Source organism: Talpa occidentalis, unplaced genomic scaffold, assembly GCF_014898055.3.
Source record: "Talpa occidentalis isolate TD23 unplaced genomic scaffold, MPIMG_talOcc4v2.1 talOcc4.5, whole genome shotgun sequence".
Taxonomy (NCBI): Eukaryota; Metazoa; Chordata; class Mammalia; order Eulipotyphla; family Talpidae; genus Talpa; species Talpa occidentalis.
The window spans coordinates 94,102,114-94,121,604 of NW_023604861.1; the positions used below are offsets into that span (position 1 = coordinate 94,102,114).

General features: G+C 43.6%; 1 protein-coding gene across 1 annotated transcript in view; it reads right to left on the reverse strand.

The window, feature by feature from the left end:
• Window positions 1-12,648: 12,648 nt before the first annotated feature.
• The window catches only part of ST3GAL5 (ST3 beta-galactoside alpha-2,3-sialyltransferase 5), a 44,263-nt gene continuing 37,420 nt past the window's right edge, over window positions 12,649-19,491 (reverse strand). Inside the window, exons 6-7 of the mRNA XM_037527760.2 lie at window positions 17,579-17,737; window positions 12,649-13,867 (exon numbers count right to left, since the gene is read on the reverse strand). Coding sequence (XP_037383657.1) covers window positions 13,619-13,867; window positions 17,579-17,737 — 408 coding nt within the window. The 3' untranslated portion in view covers window positions 12,649-13,618. The remainder of the gene's footprint in view (window positions 13,868-17,578; window positions 17,738-19,491) is intronic.

Sequence of the window (19,491 nt, forward strand, 5' to 3'; positions counted from 1 at the left end):
TGTATGCAGTTTTAAATATGTCACTGAATTTAGACTTGTGGGCCTCCTTGGTGGCACAAGGGGTTAAGCACAGCATTTTGAAGCAATCTGCAACCTCTGCAACACGAGTTCGATCCCTGACCAGCCAGGGAGCTACCCACATGGCACAGCAGACCTCTCCTGTCTCACCCCCTGCTCTCCTCAGCAGTGTATTTTCAGTCAGTCTGCCTGTTCTGCTCCCCACTCTGTCTCTAGTGAATCATCTCACCCGCTGCACCTCTGGCCTGTACCCCAGTCCTTGTATGCATAAATAAATAAATCTTTAAAAAAAGAATTTAGACTTGTAATTTTAAGTTGTAAAGGAAAAGAAAATTTGACTCCATTTTTGTAAATATTAATGAGATTTTTAAAGAAAATTGGTGTTTTCTTTCTGAAGCTGTTGTAATTATTACTTGGAGCTATTTTGCTTGTTAGAATCATGAGTTTGCTTTGCTAGGCAACTGAAGTGCTTACAAAGGAAATTTAATGTGTTAAATTTGTAAATGCAGTTTGAAGTGTTTAGGGGAATTCAATTAATTAAGTTTGCAAATGATTTTTAAAGGGAGCTTAGGGTCTTTACCCTAAGTGTGTTAATGGATCATTAATCTAAGCAAATTGAAGGTCATTGCTCTTATCTTGCCATATATATTCACAGAATAACAAGATTTGTAAACTGAACATAAAAGCTTAAGAATAACTAGGTTATTTCCATCTTCATGAAAGGAACATTCATTTAAAACCTAAATAGCTTTAAGAAGTCCTTTCTGAATGTCCCTCAATCAGAAAATAAATAATTCACAGGGACAGCTATTAATGCTAATAGTTAACATTTATGGAGTGCTTTAAACTGATTATCTCATTTCATCTTCTTTTGCAGATAAGCGGTCCTGGAAGCCCAGGAACTGGCTTGAGGCCACTTGTCTATTAGGCAGTAGTAGGCGCTACTGGCCCCAGAGGCCAGCCGCACTATGAACCACAGTGCTGGATAATTTGGGGTGAGGGGCCTGGGTTTCTAGGGTCTTCATCAAGGTCCCGGGAGAATGGGTTCACACCTCCCTCACTTATTCCAGCGATCGCTGTCTTGTCAGCACCCCCACCTGCGCACCCACTTCGGCGCTCTACAACCGGAGAAGACGCTTTTGGGTGTGCAGATATGAAGCCCCAAGGGCCATTTGTGGAAATGGCACATCTTTGTGGCCTAACGACACAGAAATGCTGATTTCAGCCAAGGTCCCGTGACCATTACAGAGCTGAACTTTGGAGCAGCACCAGTTCCCTTCCTTGGAGACAGGGGTCCTTTCCCTGGCTGTCTTACCCCTATGATTTGCATAAGAAAGGGCGGTGTGTAACTTTACAATATAGTTTCTAGGTAACAGAAAATTCAGATGGGATTGATGACTGAGCTGGAAGAGGAATTACCCTTGCACAGGACTGGAGGCAGTAACCAGTGGACTTTGCGCTTGATGCTTGTGGAGGGGGGCAAGACTAGCTGGTTTATATGTATCATGAATGCATCCTGCTGACAGATGCGTGGGGTGTGGCTGTTGTTTTTCACTTGGGAGGTTTACTGTGGCTTGTATGGATGAGGAGGAGCCCGGGGTGGACATGCTGCCCTGTGCCCGTCGTGTCTCACTCGCCCATCTACACCACTGTGAAATCTGAACTCCTGGACTCCCTTGCCTCGGTACTGGTTAGGTTCTGCCCATGAGAGGCAATGGTGGAAGACTGAAAAGGGGAGACAGAGAAGCTTTCTGGGGGGTGGGGTCCTCTGGCAGTTGTGCTCCTAGGAGCAATGGCAGCAGTGATGGCAAGGTAACAACTGCAGCAACAGCCAGAGGAGCTTCTGCTAGCTCCATTTCCCTCTTGCTTCCTGTACGTCCACTCTGAAGGCAGCCTTACCCTCCACTTTTGTTGCTACAGCAATTCTAAGTCCTTTATCATTAATGTTGTGTATGAATCCTCTCTGTTGGTAACGTAAAGTGGTTTCCATTTTGCTGATTGGACACTGCCCAATACAGATCTCATCCTCATTTGCTTGCTGTGACCAACTTTTTGATTTTAAGATTGATTCATCTCTTAGTGTCTACACTCGATCTGTCACTTCTAGCTACTTCTTCATGCTTCATGGGGTGTGCTTCAGGCATATTGTTCCTATCCTCTCCTCCAGGGTGGACACCCAGATTGTTATCCAACATTCTGTGATAAATATTCTTATATGTATTTATCCTATAGGTCTTGTGAGAATTTATCTGCAATAAAAATAAATAACCAGAAGTGCAATTGCCTTGTCTCAGGTCATAGACAGGCATATCCATACTACATTTGCCTAAATACTAAGATTGTGCTCCTGAATAGCTATACCTCTTCAAAATATAAGATTATACTATATAAATATAAGATTATACTATATATACTGTTCTGTGATTGAATTTCTCTACTTTATATAAGACAAAAATTTAAAGTTCCAGATTTGGAGCTGTGTGGTTCCAACAAGGGAACTCCCCCAATGGAAATGCAGATTATTATCTCCTACTGAAATAACAGAAATAGTCAGGACAATAGGTTTTGGAATGAAACTGCAAATCCCAGCTTCACCACATGCAAAATATGTGACCTTGGGCCAAATGCTAACCTCTGTGTCTCAGTTTACTGATGGGTGAAGTAGAGATAGTTATAGTGCCCACCTCATTAGGATGCTATGAAAATTAAAGGAGACAGTGCATATGGAGTGTTCAGAATATCGCCTGGCATGTAGCAAGAACCCAGGGAACAGTGGCTATTATTGTTGGACATTTAGGTAATCCCCAACTTTTTAGCTCTTTCTCAATGCTGCAAGGAAGTTCAAGGTTCTTTTTTTGTTATTGTTGTGGTAGAAAACACGCAACATTGAATTGATCATCCAGTTTGGGATTCTTCACAGTCTGACTTCTGCCAGCAATGCCAGCCAGTGTCTGACCGCCTCTTGGCGGGGCCACCTGGATCTCTGCGGGAGTAACATGATCCCCGCAGGCTGTCCGCCCATTGCTGAATGATTCAGCCTGTGGCTGGGTGAGCTGGTCCCATAGTTTCCTGATTTCTGCAGACCAGGGCCTGCCTATGCCTCTGGGGTGGGTGAAACTCAGGGCCCCAGACTCCAGGCAGGCAGGGAGGTATCTGTGCAAGGTTGCATGACTTGAAGGGGTAGCATTGACCCAATTCCCTGCCCTCTGGCTACCCTCAGTGTGAGCTTGAACAAGTGATGTCACCTTTCTGAGTTTTTGCTGCCTCATCTATAAAATGATTCCCCTCCTCCAGACTCATCAGTTGGCGTGGGTAAGTCATCTTTCTCCTTGGGGCCTCAGTTTCCCACCTGTGAAATGGGGATAGCACAGGCCTTTACAGGTTTATTGTAAGGATTAGGGATAATGTTTGAAAAGTGCCCGGCACAGTGCCTGATAGAGATTTTGGTAACTGGTAAGCAGTTCAATACTGAATATCCTGTCTACTTGGTCTTGTTAGCCATTGAAACATCTTGAAAATTCTGACCTGGTGGTATCCAACCTGCATATTGAAAATAAGCCCCCCAGGTCTCCCTCATGCTTATGCTTCAGGGTCTCTCTGAGTTTGTAAACCCTCTTTCTGGAAACCTTGTGGGAACACCAGGCTGCCTTCTTTCCCTGGTAGTGGGGTTACTGACTCGGGATCCTCTCAGAAACCACTTCCTCCTCCTTCTCTGTCCCTATTTCCATGCCATCTTTATTTTCTTCACTCTAAAGGCAACTTTTTCTTCAATGTACACAGATGAGGTGGTTTCATTGACCTACATTCCCAAGGGCACCCTGGGTGGTAGATGTCAGCGCTTCCCCCCCACCGCACCTCCTGTCTGTAACTCCCTCCGGTTCGAAACACAAATCAGGGGCCCTCTGCTTCAGCTCCAACATGTACAGAGCTTGGACATTATTGTTCCCATTCTCATAAGAAAAAAGCTGAACAGCAGACAAATCCAGATGTAGAATATCAGTGATTATAGAACTAAAACTGAACAACACCTTCGATTGTATAGATTCAAGTGACATCTATGGACTGCTTCATCCTGCTGGAGCAGAACACACTTTCCACTCAAGCTCACACAGAACCTTCCCCAAGTGTCCAACCCCCCAGCCACATCCCCATTCATGGGTTAAAACCTTAACCCCCTATGTGGCTGTATTTGGAGCTGCGGTCTCCAAGGACATGATTAAGGTTAAATGAGATGCTAACAACAGAACCCTGATCCAATACACCAGTGTCCATCCAAGAAGAGACAGTACATGAGCACACATCACCCATGGGAGAGATGGGCCAGACACCCGTCCTGTTTGTGCTCGATCTCTGGCTTCCAGCCTCCTGCTCCGTAAGAAAGTGAATTTCTGTTCTTTAAGCCACTCAATCTGTGGTCTTTTGCTGTAGCAGCCCAAGCCTTCTGGGACACCAAGATAGAGCACATTCTGGGCAACAAAACACTCCTGAACCAATTTAAAATAAAACCATACAAGTATTATTTCAGGCTACAGTGGAATTGAAAAGAGCCCGAACAGGCAAGAACCCTGGAGCTTAAACTCCACTGTATGCAGTCAAATCTGCCTCTGCTTGTGACCCCACTTGAGGTCAGCTTCCCTATGTGTGGCTATCAGTCACCTCTCTCTCTCTCTCTCTCTCTCTCTCTCTCCCTCTCCCCTGGCTCCTGTCTTGTCTGTCTGTCTGTCTCTGTGACTGGGATCTGGGACATATGAAGGAGGATGTTCTGTGGCCATGAGATGTGACGTGATCCAGTCTCCAGGGCCTTGCCAAAGCTTCCTGGACCCAGTGGTCTGGTAACAGGAGATTCTGTAGCCGGAAAAGAGCAGAAATGGAAATGTGGCTCCCGCTCTCTCTGGGAGAGCTGGAGGCATCAGACTCTCTTTGGCCTTGGGGCCCTCTGCAGGCAGTTGTCGGGAGTGCTTCCTTGGGTGGAGGAGATGATGTTGCGCCCACTGACCTTCTGGATGCCTCTGTGCCTGCAGCTAGTGGTCATGCAGCCTCAGAGTGAGCGACAGCATCTACCCAGATTGGAGGACATGCCTCATGTATTCAATGGGCAGCTGCCCAGTGTGATGCTGTGGCAGCTGCAGTATTAGCCATCCATAATCTAGAAGTTCAGGATGTCTTTTAGAAGTGGAGTCCGATCCAGGCAGCAGGACAGCTGAACGCATCCTTGGGGTGAGGTGGGGTATGGGGCAGAGAGATTGGCCACAGCTAGCAGCAAATTGGCCACAGTTAGTAGCACTGATGCTTGACCTTTAGCTCCTAAGTGGCCACACAAGATGTCCTGGATTCTGAGGAGCCTTCCCAGCCCACAAATTTAGTGTCTACATAAGGATGAAAACAACTTGAGCAATATCACTAACAGCTTTATTGAGATATAATTACATACTATAGAATTCATTTGAGTGCACAATTCCGTGATTTTTAGTATACTCATAGAGCTGTTCATTCATGACCATAATTAATCGGAGAACATTTTCACTACTCAAGAACAAAACCCAGCACTGCTTACCTGTAATTCCCCAATCTGCTGTCATCCACAGTTGTAGGCAACCAATAAGCTACTCTTTGTCTATAGATTTGCTTATTCTATGCACTTCATATAAACTGAATCATATAAGATATGTTCTTTTCGACTGACTTCTTCAGCATAATGCTTTCACAGTTCAACCATGTTGTATTAGCCTTTTTTCCCTTTTTTTTAAAAAAAAATATTTATTTATTTACTTATACAAGCACTGGGTAGTCAGAAGTGTGGGAGGGTGAGAGAATTCACCAGAGCCAGAGCGGGGAACAGAACAGGCAGACTGATGAAATACACTGCTGAGGGGAGCAGCGGGTGCGGCAGGAGAGATCTGCCGCGCCATGTCTCGGCAGCCGGGGATCGAACCGACGCTGCAGAGGCTGCGGGCAGCTTTGCAGCCCAGCACTCAACTGCTGCACCACCAGGGGAGGCCCTAGCCTTTTTTCCCTTTTTATGGTTAAATAATATTCTATTGTATGGATATACTATTTTTATTTATCTGCACGTCAGTTGAGAGAATTTGGGGCTGATTCCATGTTTTGTTTATTATGAATAATGCTGCTATGAATATTCATGTACAAATTTTTGTGTAGATGTATGTTTTGATTTCTCTTATGCTTAGAGTGGAATTGGCTCATTTCAATTTTGTCCTTTATTTTATTGGTATGATATATTACAAAAATGGATTTTTGGATATTAAATTACCATGGCACTCCAGTTGGCATTCCTGGGATAATCCCCTGGTCATTAATTATATAAATACTTTTTATATATTGCTGAATCTAATTTTCTAGTATTTTGCTGAGGATTTTGCACCAATAATAATAAGAAAAACTGACCAGTTGTTTTCTTAATATCTTTTCTAGTTTCGGTATCAGGGTAATAATGGCTTTGTAAAATGAGTTAAAAATTATTTTCTTCCTTCTATATTTTGGGAGAGTTTGTAAAGAATTGGTGTTAATTCTTTAAACATCTTGTAGAATTCATCAGTGAAGCCATCTGGTCCTGGGCTATCTTTTTTGTGGGAGTTTATTAATTACTAATTTGATCTCTTTATTTGTGATAGACCTATTCAGATGAGAATATGGGTAATTTTAATTTCTTATTTTTGGCTTTCTGTGAGTATGTAGGTTTAAATGTTTTTCCAGTGCTGGCAAACTATTTGTATCCTAAAGAAAATCTTCCTGATGGTGGGCCTAGGAGTTGGCGGCTTGGGTGGGCAGGGACCAGCAGATGAGAGAAGCAGCAGGCAGAGCTGGACTCTGCAGAGTGCATGGGCGCTCCATGGCCTCCTGCACAGTCACTCTTCCAAGCAATCCATTTAACATGTGACAAGTTTGGATGGAAAAGACATTGCAGAGGAAGAATTCACCTGACCTGCCAGCAGTGGATCAGGACTGTGTCCTAGTGCCTGTGAGTGGTGCTTATCAGACAGTGGAAGAGCTCCAGCGTGAGACACAGCATTTCAGCCCGTGGAGTCAGCAGGGCAGGCTGTCCCAAGGAGGAGGCAATGTTCTGAAGGAGGTGGACATGCCTGGCTGGGGCTCTGGAGGCCTGCTGGGGTATGGGACTACAAAAAGGCAACATCAAAATGCGAATCCCATTCATAACAGGAGAGGGTGGTCTTCCATGAAGAGGTTTACAGTGAAAGGGGAAGAAGAGAGGATCAAGGGCAGAGGAGTGGGGAGGATGTGGTCAGAGGTAGCACAGGAAAGAGAAGTGCCCCGGCAGCTGAGGAGGGTGTGCCAGCCAGCAAAGGGACCCGCACCTGCAGAGGAGGGAGTCCAAGCCTCTGTACTGGGGCCACCTCGAACCCCGTGCTGGGGGAGCCGTGCACACAACTTATGGCCACCAGATGGCACTGTGGTCCCTTCAACCAGCAACTCCCTTTAACGTTGTTGGTTTTCTTTTTATCAAAGGGAAATGTTTGCTGGGGTCCTGTCAGTGCCCTGTTTAACAGATGAGAAGCCCAGAGAACAGCTGTGACTGGCCCCAAAGTAAAGAGGGTGTCATGACAGAAGTAAGGCTAGCTCGTCGCCTTCTGGCTTTTGTACCAGCCTCTCTCCAATCACTTCTGATGAGGTTAGAAAAGCAGCAGAATTCTACCAGGCCCAGGGCTCCCACACACCCACTTTCCCATTTTGCCCACAGTGCAGTCACCTCCCTTGTTTTCCCCATCTTTTCTCTGCCTCAGGTTCCCCACCCACCTAACCCTCCACTCTCCATCCACCTATAGCCACGGGGATGTTTTTCAGTGTACATTGGAGCAGGTCCATCAGTACCTCTAGTGGCTTCCTCAGTGCTCTTCAACCTGCTGTTCATCTCCTCAGCCCGGCCTGCAGGGCTTCATCCCTCTGGAAGCTGCACTTGGAATCTATTCTAGCCCTCTGGTCTGATAAATCATGTCGTGCTATGTGACCCCCACACCCGGGCAGATCTGTTAGCGCTGCAGTCATCACCTCTACCCCTTTCTCGCCGCTCTGACACCCTTTAGTCTCAGGTTGGCCTCCCTTACTCACTCCAGCTACACTTCCCTCTGCTGTAACACCTACTCTTGTCATATTTAAATCCTTACTGCCTTTTCCATCTAGACTTTAACTGCTTTTCCCCTTTGAACTCCAGAGTGGTAGGGCAAGGTCCATTTTGTTTGCAGTCTGTCTGACAGGGTCCAGCCGTGGCTTCTCGAAGGCTATTGGTACTAAGGAAGGCCTTGCCAGGGGAGCAGGAGAGGAGCTGGCAGGGCTGGCGCAGGGCGATGCTTCATTGGCTGCTAAGATACAGCCATGGGGGTCTCTCCAGAACGTGGGTAGAGTATCAGCTTCTCAGAGTCTGAACAAAGGGTGTTCAGAGAACAGAACAGTGCTAGGATGGTCTCTCTACAGTCTCAGAATTGAGTTCTTCTAGGCGGGCCCCCACCATTAGTCTCACTTTTCTGCTCTAGCACCTGATTTATTTTTGTCCATTTGAAAATAAGCCATCCTTAGGTTGGATTTCAGTTTCAGGTTTTGCAAAATGTGGGTGTGGACCTAGAAAAGGTAAGTCTCAGCAAGGCTTTTGTTCTTACAAGTCTGAACTCTCTAGACATGATGGCATCACAGAGGACCCCACAGAGCTGATGGTGGACCAGTACTGCCACTGTGCCTGCGGCCACACCACAGGACACACCAACTTTGGGCTGTTGGATCATAGGCACAGCAATTCAAATTATTTCCCTCTTCTTTCGCTCTTACAACAAAGTTGCATCAGTGGGTGTTGATAGAAGCTTTGAATTCTCCCCAGCATAGTTCATACAGCTGCAGGGCTACTTAAGTACAAGTATGTTACACAAAGAGGTCACATATCTACTCATAAGGACTTTAAGAAGGTGAAAGAAATGAAGTGATCTAAATAAAACGTTCCTCTTTTATTTCTTATTTCAATGTTAAATAATATTTAAAATCTTACCTTTTCTTTGGGAGCATTCGAAATTGGCCCCCCAAAGTCAGACAGTCCTTTGTTTCTGTAGGGAGTTTTGAATATCTGACAAGTAGGAATAAGGTAGTGGTCTTTCAAACTGGCGTCTTGCTCCTGGCCAGACTCACCTAAATTAATGGCCCAATTTTGCTGTCTTCCTAAGAGGAATGGTTTTTTCTAGCTGGAGGGAATTGAAATCAGTGTTGAATACAAGGCATATGCTGGGGGATGGATAGCGAGAAAGACAAGGCTTGGCTCTCTGTGGAGGGACGTCTGTGGAAGATGCTAGAGAGATTTTGAAGTTACTGCGAGCTGAGATGGAAAAGGTCAGGAGAACCTCTTCTAAAAGTGACTCCAAATATATTGGGATAAATACTTTAAAAAATACAAAGTAGGTCACTAGGAAAAGTATATAAAACAATGAGTATAGCAATCCTATTATTCAAAATCCTTCACCGCACACTTGCCATCATTTGTCCTCTGTCACGTTTATATTACTGCTGGTAATTTAAAGTGCTCTTTCATATCAATGACTAGCCAACATTTTAAATGAGCTCGTTATCTTTAATATCAAAATTTTTGGAATGGATTTTCTTTGCTAACTCAAGAAACATAAGCCAGGCGATAGCAGGGCTGGAATCTATTGGTGTTTTAGAGCTTACAATCAGTTTTTAGCATCTACAAAATAGTTTAAGGTTTAGTTTTCTGACAATTCAGTTACTTTTCCACCTACACTAAGGCTATCACAGTGACATCAGCAAAAGCTTGGATGGCAGCTTAACACCAAAGCGAAACTCAAATCTCACTTTTTTCAGGCACAAGGAAATTTACAAACTTGCCTAGCTTCCTACAGGTTTTATTGACACAACTCATTAGAAAAATCTATTTTTTTAAATTCACAACTGAATTCCATGTGATTCACTTTTAGTACACCACAGGAGGCTTTTCTTCTTTGCTAAAAATGTTGGTATTTAGTATTGGGAACTAGTCGACTCTAACCATTCTGATAATGAAAGCTAAACCACTAAGACTGCAATTCCCTTTTGAGGAATATTCATTTCTAGTCAATAAAAGCTGTGTGGGTATGTTTCATGAATAGTCCTTCCCAGCTTATTTCAGTCTTGTTGGTTGAAGGGGAACACAGACAAATACCCTGTATCGAGAACACAAATCCACCTGTCTAAAATGACCTTGAGAAGTAGGAATGGAGAGAATAAAGATCAAAAGGTTAGGTCAGGGTGACCGCCCTCCAAGGGAGGGGACGGATGGGGGCATTTTGGGGTGACTTCTATGTACTGGGATCTGCCTCCTGTTTGTGTTCTAGTCCAAGAGCTGAATGTGGGTCATTTCAGCGCCTTCAGGGAGGACCAGAGCCTGGGAAGAGGCGCTGGTCCCACGGGTAGCAAACACAGGGTCCTTTGTTTCAGGGGAGCATTTTGTTACCGTGTGTGAATGAAAGGGAGGTCACAGTTCTTGCTTGCTACGCAAGGGACTAAAAGCTTACTTCATTCTAAAGGGAATTCTGCAAAAGCACAGGAACCAGCCTTTTCTTCTTTCTCAATGGACTGAACTGAAGTGTCCCAAGGAAAGGAAGAAAAAATAACTCACACTTGGCTGTAAACCTGCCGAGGAGGAGAATGTTGCCATTTCTTAACCTTCCTACAGGGCTGGTCTAAAAGGTTCTTGTGAGGAAGTAATGCAGCAAATACAGTAATTCCTTTGATATAAGTCCCAAAGTGCTGGGAGTAGAATGTAACTAAAACAAAGTGGTCCTCGCTTTTAAAAATCTTTAATAACCTGGGGTAACTAGGGAATGAGCACTATTTTCTTTTGTAATTAAGTCCATAAATATACTGCTTGTTAATGACAAGAGGTCATTGATCAGCCTATGCAGTCCAGTCAGAATACTGGGTGACAGCTCCTCATCAAATGATGAGACCTTCCAAATTTGTGGAACTAGACATAACCAATGCATTCTTAATACACTCTAGGGAGATGAAAAAAAAAAGTGTGACACAGAAGGAGAAGTGGAGCCAGCAAGGCAACAAACACCAAGAGCACAAGAAGGCAGTTTCAGGAGACCACTGAGTTAGCTTTGCCTACAAACACGATAAATGTCATCGGTAGATATTCATCTCAGTTCCCAAAGCACCTTTTTTCTAACATTTTTGGAGACGATGCTCTTTGTAATACAAAACACAAAAGACTAGACTCACTGACATTTTCTGTGGCTCAAAGTTCCAATGGAATGCTAAAATACAGAACATGTGTAGGCTTCCTGTTACCTCAAAACCAATGATGACATCCATACAAGAGGGTTATGTGTGTGTGTATGTGTGTTTGTGTGTGTGTGCCTAAAGAGCTATGAAAAGTTGCAAGAGGCGTGGTGAAATCTCGGCCCTGGAGATTTGTCTGATGACACAGTAAAGCACCTAAAAGTCTTTCCCAAGAAAATTGGATGTGGATGTGGGTGGTTTAAAGAGCAACTCTGAAGCTAGGAAGAAACTTCCCACAAATTGTTGCCAAAGTGCTAGAAGTTCTTGAAGGTAGTCTCTGGTCAACTCACATTTGCTGGAGGATTCCATAAAAGGTCTTTGTAAAGAATATGTCTCTTATTCATTTTGGGTATTTACTGCCTGCTAGTAATTAAAAGGTGAGGGGCATATGGGCAAAGCTTATAAGGATGAAAGAAAGGACAACACAGAGAAGGAGGGCTGGGATGGGGTCAGGCCGGACAGTTGAAGCTGACCTGAACTGACCAGGTGCTGGATCCTGAGCTGTACACTTCCCAGCGGCCTTCCAGGTTCAGGGACTGAGTCCACAGGTACCTATGGGGAGATGCTCACACCATTGGGGGAGTTGTCCAAGGATCAAACCCTAGCTTGTTCTTTTCTTTTAAATATAAATTCAGGCTTGTCTACATAGCCCCTGACAGACAACAGCTACAGATACGGGCTGTAGACCTGGCCTACCAGAGTCACAGGACCGTTGCGGACTATCCTCAATTTTCAAAACTAAGTCATTTAACTGATGAGACTTTTTAAAGCATTCTTCTCTTAAACCATCTTACAGAGTAGAAAGCAAAACCCACAGACAATTCTAAGACACAGAACTAGAGCAATACTGTTTTGTTACACTGGCCACTCCCAGCTGACCCCGGAGTTGAGGAGCCCCAGGAGCTGTGTGAATGCCATGACCTTGTTCTGTGGCACATGAGAACATGCTGGGAACTGGAGCTGTATTGGGGCTATAGTTAAAAACGAGTACTGAGGGGGCGACAGCTGTGGCACCAGCTGCAATGAGAGAGAAGTGAGGCACGGCAGGGAGGGAACAGGGGGCAGCAGATCTGACAGTGGGGGCTACAGGCTACAAGGATTAGGAGCGGAAGCTAGACCAAGCCTGTTCTCAGGACGGGGGCACCCAACAACTCTCCAGAAGAGTCTGCAGCTGTGTGGGATGAAGGCCCTCACAGGACAAGGCAATCCTCACTTCGTGTCCCTCATGACAGCATCCACAGTGAGGTCTCTGCCTAGTGGCAGCATCCAAAGACATTTTAGGTCAATTAATGGACTTCATTTTCTTAAAAGCAAACACACTCAAAAAATCCAGACTGTAAGAGCTCCTTTTATTTATTTATTTATTTATTTATTTTTTTTTTTAGGACCAGCGTATGAACTGGTACACACTGCCAGGGAGGCATTCAAAATTTTTTTTTATAAATAGGCAATTTATAAGACTGGAAGGATTTCATTTCAGTATTTCAGGAAACATGATTGTTTTTGGATAGGGGCTCTGGATAACAGAGGTTTTTGTCTGAAGTTTTATAAGCCACTTTAGACAGACAGTGGAACACCTTAGATTAACATTTAAGTACTTTGGAAGAGAAGTCAAAAACTGAAGAATTCATGCGTCGTCACAGCTGTAAGAAAGACAATGGCTTCTGCAGCCCAGAGCGGCTTCACAGTACTCCAAGGTCACAGGCACTGTCTTTTATGTCCCTCTGTGACCAGGACCTTCAGGATAGCTCCCCTGGTTGCTTCCTGAAAGCAGAGAGGCCACAGAGTGGGAACATGAACTTCTCCAACTCAGGCCTCATGCAGCAGTGCAGCCAAAGCAGTACCAGTGGTTTAACTACTGAGCAGTTATCCTGGAAGTGCCTCCAGCATGAAACAGAGTCAGAGAACCAGAATCAGGCACTCGGGACTGTCATCAAGGGACTGACTTCCTTCTCCTTACACTTAACTACCTGATATTCTATGTACAGTAGACATGGACAGAGTCTTTACAAATTAAATAACTTTCTTAAAATACAGTAAGACATCAAGACGTACAATTTTCTTTCAGAAGCATTTCCAATTCATTTCTCAAGATTAACTTACAAAACTTTTTGTGCAAAAACACTGATCTCAAATAAATAAGGGGGGGAAATGGGAATAGCTAAACGGGTTTTCTTTTGCCTTTTAAATTAAAAGTTAAAAACACTAGCTGCACTTTAAAGTATTTGCAGGATGAAATGCATCAAGAAGGCTATGAAAAACAGCCCTCAGAGTCCGGTGCATTTTCAAGTGAGGTTTTCTGTGTTCAAAATCCACCGTGGATACCCCCGCTGAGATCCTCCACCACGCCCTCTCTGACCAGCCTCAAGAGGAAGCTGGTCTCTGTTGTCAAATTGTGCATGGTCTGAAAGTTCATAGCAGCCATGCAGAGATTGTCAAAATAGTGCAAAGGTGTTCTTGGTTGGCTGAGGTCATATCCAAAGCCCGCCACGCTGACTTCGTCACACAGATGTGTGGCTAAGACGATGGCAATGACACCAATGGTGGGGACATTCTGTAAAGAAAGAGCAACAACAACAAAAATCTTAGCATGAGTCACTGCTTCCCAAGCACTATATAAGCAGTACACATATGCTGGCAAGTAATAAAAGCTGCACGGGTGGGAGGGGGGAGTGAAGGGGGGGATGTAATTTTCTGTATCACAAAATTCTGAAGTCTGACTTTATATCTGAGTAAGGAATCCAGACTCTAAAACATGGTCTGTGATGTGACTATTTTAATGCACCATCAAGAGGCAGCCTGGCAGGTCTTGCACCAAGTTAAGTGGTATTCTTCCTAAAACTTCTTCCTACCAGTGTTCCTATGACCAGATTGCAAAACGAATCCATTTCCTCTCACATGGCAAAGTCTACATGGGCTTCTATGGGGTGAGTGGTCACATGACCTTCCACAGTCCTTTCTGGGCTGTGGTTTCAGAGCCCATCTCTTCCTGGCTCCTGTGGATGGCTCTGCCTGAGAACAAGACTGTTCACCCTCATCTGTAGCTACCTCCCACTTAAGACCCTAGTGAAACCTGTTTTGAGTAGAACAGACTCTAGGCTTGCCTCTAAGTTTCTAGGCTGAGACTTCTAGGTGCCTCAGCCATTCAGTGACTGTGGGGAAAAAACCAAGAGATCATTTGCCAATGCTGGCAACAGACTCCCAAACTGGGGGTATGGAGACTTTCACCCACCCATCAGTGACAGGCAAATGTACACAAGTGTTACCACAAATGACCTCAACTCAGACCATCTTCTGCATGATCCTTTAAAGTTTCCCCTATGCTGATTCTGATGGGAATGCCCCTTGGTAGTGGTCTGGGATCATTATTCTTATTCCCAAATAAATGCCCCTTGATTATATCACAGCCTGATTATTTCTCTGGGGGACAGCCCTCATTTGCTTTCCTAGTAAATAACACTTCCAAGCCACTTTCATATTTATAGCTGCTAAGCCAGTTTCTGCGCCATCTCTGGGCAAATGTATTTTCAACCCAAATTAAGGGTCTTCACATCTGTGCTTTCCAGAATGTATCCTACAACACTGGTCTAGAATGCCAAATGACTTCACTATTTTGGATTCTCACTGTATCATCACTGCCTCCTATCTGCTATCTTGCAACTCACAAATCTGGAAGAGTGTCCCTGAGCTCCCTCCCAGGCTTGGGAAGAGAGAGCACACAGGGCAGAGAAGAGCAGAAAGCACCCTCTGAAGGTTGCTGCTGACCTACCAACTGATAGTCTCTCTTAGAGCTTTTCATATGCAAATGTTCTTCAGTTTTGTTTTCAAACTTTTTCCTACGTATGCATGTATACACAAATATCATAATTTTAAAACAAAAATGGGATCAGGAAAATGTTCTATAATTCAATTTTCTTACTTAATGTATAAATAGAGGGATTTTCATCATTAGTTTTTCTACATCCTTAGTAGTCATATAATACTGAATCAATTATACCATAATATGTTTAATACTCCCCAATGATGGATGGTTTTGCTTTTATTTGAAGCTGAACATTTTATCATATATTTCACGGCACTTTTAAATTTTTTCTTTTGTGAAATGTCTACCATATCACTTCCCCACTTTCTTATTGGTTCATCTTTTTCTTTCTGATTTGATCATCTCTTTGTAGTTTGAGAGTTATTTGTTCTGTTGTCTATATATATAATAAAATTTCTCCCATTTACTTTTTGTTCTATTTTATTTCTGACACTTTTGCCTCTCAACAGTCTCATTTTGTGCAATTAAGTTTATTCACTTTTTAAAAGTTCCTTGTAAAATAAAATCTACCTATAACACAAACAAATGAGCAAATTTCCCTGCATTTACAAGTACTATGCAATTTAGCAAAGCAACAGGGCAGTTTAAAAAATACAGAAATCTAAGGATATCAGGCCTCCCTGGTGGCGCAAGGGGTTAAGAACAGCACTGTTAAGCTATCTGCAGCCTCTGCAGCATGAGTTCAATCCCCAGCCCGCCAGGGAGCTACCCACATGGCACAGCAGACCTCTCCTGTCTTGCCCACAGCTCCCCTCAGCAGTGTATTTCAGTTAGTCTGCCTGTTCTGTTCCCCACTCTCTCTGGTGAATCCTGTCACCACTCCCTATATCTCTGGCCTGTACCCCAGTTCTTGTATGCATAAATAAATAAATAAATCTTAAAAAAAAAAGAAATCTAAGGATATCAAAGTAAGGCAGAGTATTGAAAGATACTCAAGTATATTTATAATGAAACCTCTTACAACTTGGTTTAAAAATCTTGCCAAAGTCTAAGTCATCTGTTTTTTAACTGTTTTGCTAAAAGTGATGCCAACAGTGAGGTTAAAGGTTGAAGTCATATTCTGGGGAGGTCTGTGTGCTCCTGTGCAGGCAGGAGTAGCTAAAGCAACCTCTGCAGTGATTTTCATAGACCCTGAGAATGCTGTGAGAAGAGCCCCTCTTCCCTGTGAGGAAAAACGCCTCCCCTCCTGACTAAAGTGCTGGTCCTGGCCATCTCCTGCCGTGGGGGAGCAGGTACAGGTACGTTGTCTCTCGGTCTCCCTATGGATGGGAGGTTGGACAGCACCTGAGGCAGAGTACCTAGGAAAATGGCCGCCTTCTGAGGGAAAAGCTTCAATTCTGTGAAAGGTTTCACAGTAAGCTAGGAATTCCAGACTAAGGATGCAATCAGAATTGGATTTAGCAATTTCCTAACCACAGTAAAGAACTAGGTTTTTTTTTTGAAAATACCTATTTAACAGTTTGTTTTCCTTCATCATCATGGGAGTGCTTCTTTAGTATTTTACACAGCTGTCCTAAAGAATGTTTAAAATTAGAATTGGATTTATAAAGGCGATAGAAGAACCTAATAATCTAACTGCTTGACGGTTGATGACCCCTAAGAGTCTAGTTCAAACTGGGACTGTGACTGGCCCCGGTTCCTAGTGGGTATCTCAGGCCTCCAGCGGGAACAACTCAAAATTCCTTGCTATGGAGGTTTCACTTAAAATTTTGTATAACAACTATTTCCACTGCTTAAATTAAAGGCGTTTCAAGGGCTCAAGTTTAGCTATTTAGATGATGAAAAAATAGGTAATAAAGGCATCTCCGCCCCACCCAGGTGGTTGACCTGGCTAACTTCAGGTAAAGAATCTACTGCATTGAATAGCCTCTAGCACAAAGATTCTCAAGTTAGGCTGCACAACCAAATCACCCAGAGGACACTGACAATCCCATCACACAGATCACAGCACAGTCCAATTAAATTAGATAGTCTGGAGTGGGACCCAGATATCCCCTGAAAAGCTGTTCTGGAGGTTAACTTTACTTCCTATCACTTATAACGTATTGATGAATGACAATTCTCACCCAAGGGGCCCACAGAGTTTAAAAAGTAAATAACTTTGCAGACCACCAAGTGCCTTTCGGTGTCCTGCAGTTAGTTATATGGAGTCCTGGAGTAAGGATGCTTTAAATAATATGCCAGTGATGAAATATGGTATCTCAGATAACATGCTGACTATAATTAAGGAGGTGAGTGGGGGAGAGCTGCAAAGGGAGGGGGGCCATTAAATAATGAGGCGCTCTGGCATAGAGTGGTAAACATGTGTGGAGCATCTAGTCAACAGCAAGGTTTCTCCACTGGAGAATCGTTCTGGGTATACAGCTGACCCAAACAGAAATGTGCACAGAAACCCTCCCTGGAACACAGAGAACAGTTTATTCCCAGAAACAACAAAAATACCTTATCTCGACCCCAGAACCTTGACTTAGGCTGTGAATACTGAAGGATGTCAAAGGCTGTCTCCTTGATGATAACTGGATTCAAAATCCTGAAGTGCTTTGGCTGTAGTGGGATTTTTGATGCCACCTGCTTCCAAAAGAAGATTCGCATCCAAAATGGCTAAGGAAAGAAAGCAAGCAATCATTATGAGTATTTAATAAAGTGATCCAATCAGCGGAGAGAATGCACCCCCTGCGAATGGACCAAGGCTGTGGACGTGACCCCACATGGGCTTGCCTGCAGCAGAGAGGACTTGCAGAACCAGCTTGTTTGTTTGGGGAAGAAATTTCTCAGGGCAGAAGAGCTAAAAAGAAACTTCTCTGAAGAGGAAATGCAAATGGCCAACAGGCATATGAAAAAACGTTCAACATCACTTGTAATCAGGGAAATGCAAATCAAAACTACCATGAGATACCATCTTACACCAGTGAGAATGGCACATATTAAAAAAACTAGCAACAGCAAATGTTGGCGAGGGTGTGGAGAAAAAGGAACTCTTCTGCACTGTTGGTGGGAGTGCAAACTGGTCCAACCACTATGGAGAGCTGTGTGGAGATTTCTGGACCTACTAAACATAGAGCTTCCATATGATCCAGCAATTCCACTCCTAGGTATTTACCCAAAGGACACGGAAACATCCATTCCAAAGAACACCTGCACCCCTATGTTTATAGCAGCACTATTTACAATAGCTAAGCTTTGGAAACAGCCCAAATGCCCAAAATTAGATGACTGGCAGCAACATGGATGGCGCTGGAAGGGATCATGCTCAGCGAAATAAGCCAAAAAGAAAAAGAAAAATACCGGATGGTCTCACTCATAGCAGGAATCTAGAAAACTTAAATAAGGGACCAGGAAAATGAGTAACTATAAGAAAATGAAAATCAAAATCAACAAAAAACTATGAACCAGAGACACTTTTTGGGGGGTGGGGGGCGGGAGGGGAGGGATTGGGGTCAGAATTGGGGGGTTGCAATTGTATGGGGAATATAAAAATAAAATTTATTATTTAAAAAAAAAAAAAGAAATTTCTCAGGGGATAGCCTGAGATGGCAAGCCTTTTTAGGATCAAAAGCCATCATTTTGCCAGAGAAGATAAGGTGAACAGGCCCAGTTCAGGGATGTTAATACTGTGATTGCCCTGCTCTGTCAGGCTGATCTCAGCCTGCATCGTCTCTCCACTTTCTCACTCCATTTCCTCGTCTGTGAAGTCTCCTAAGTGACTTCATACGAGCTTCACCTTCCAACCAGACAACTTGTACCCAATAGGAAATTCAGATGATCATGACATGTACAGAATCAAGCTTTGAAGATACAAAGTCTCAACCACATGAAACTCAGGTGAAAAGCTTAATATGCCCTATCAATTTTGCAAACAGCTAGTCTGTGCATGTGTATATATTCTAGAGGACAGCAGTCTCTGAAGTTTGTGTCAACATTGTGGGTGGGATTATAAAGTAACGTGATTGATCACTGTAAAGAGAAACAAAAGGAATAGGACCAAGTGGGGGCTACTACCTTACTGTTGCCCCTCTGGAATGCTATGAATTTACTTTAACAAGATGATCAAGCAAAGCATTTTTGGGAGAATCTCTTTGAGATTAAGCCTCAGAGATTTTATGTATATTCTTTTGAATATCCTCAATCATAGTTTATATTCATCAACATGTCTAATTTCTGCAAACAGCCAAAAGCTCTATTAAGTTCAAAGTTGGCAAGTAAGGTGGGTGAACAACCTCAGTAACAGCAGCTTGGGTTCAAAACTTAACATTCCCATTAAGTAGTAAACCACAATTTCCATGTGTCACTCAATTAAGTTCTGAAAGCAATTCCCAGCAAGGGGCTCTCAGGGGTTTCTATAATCTGAGTGATTA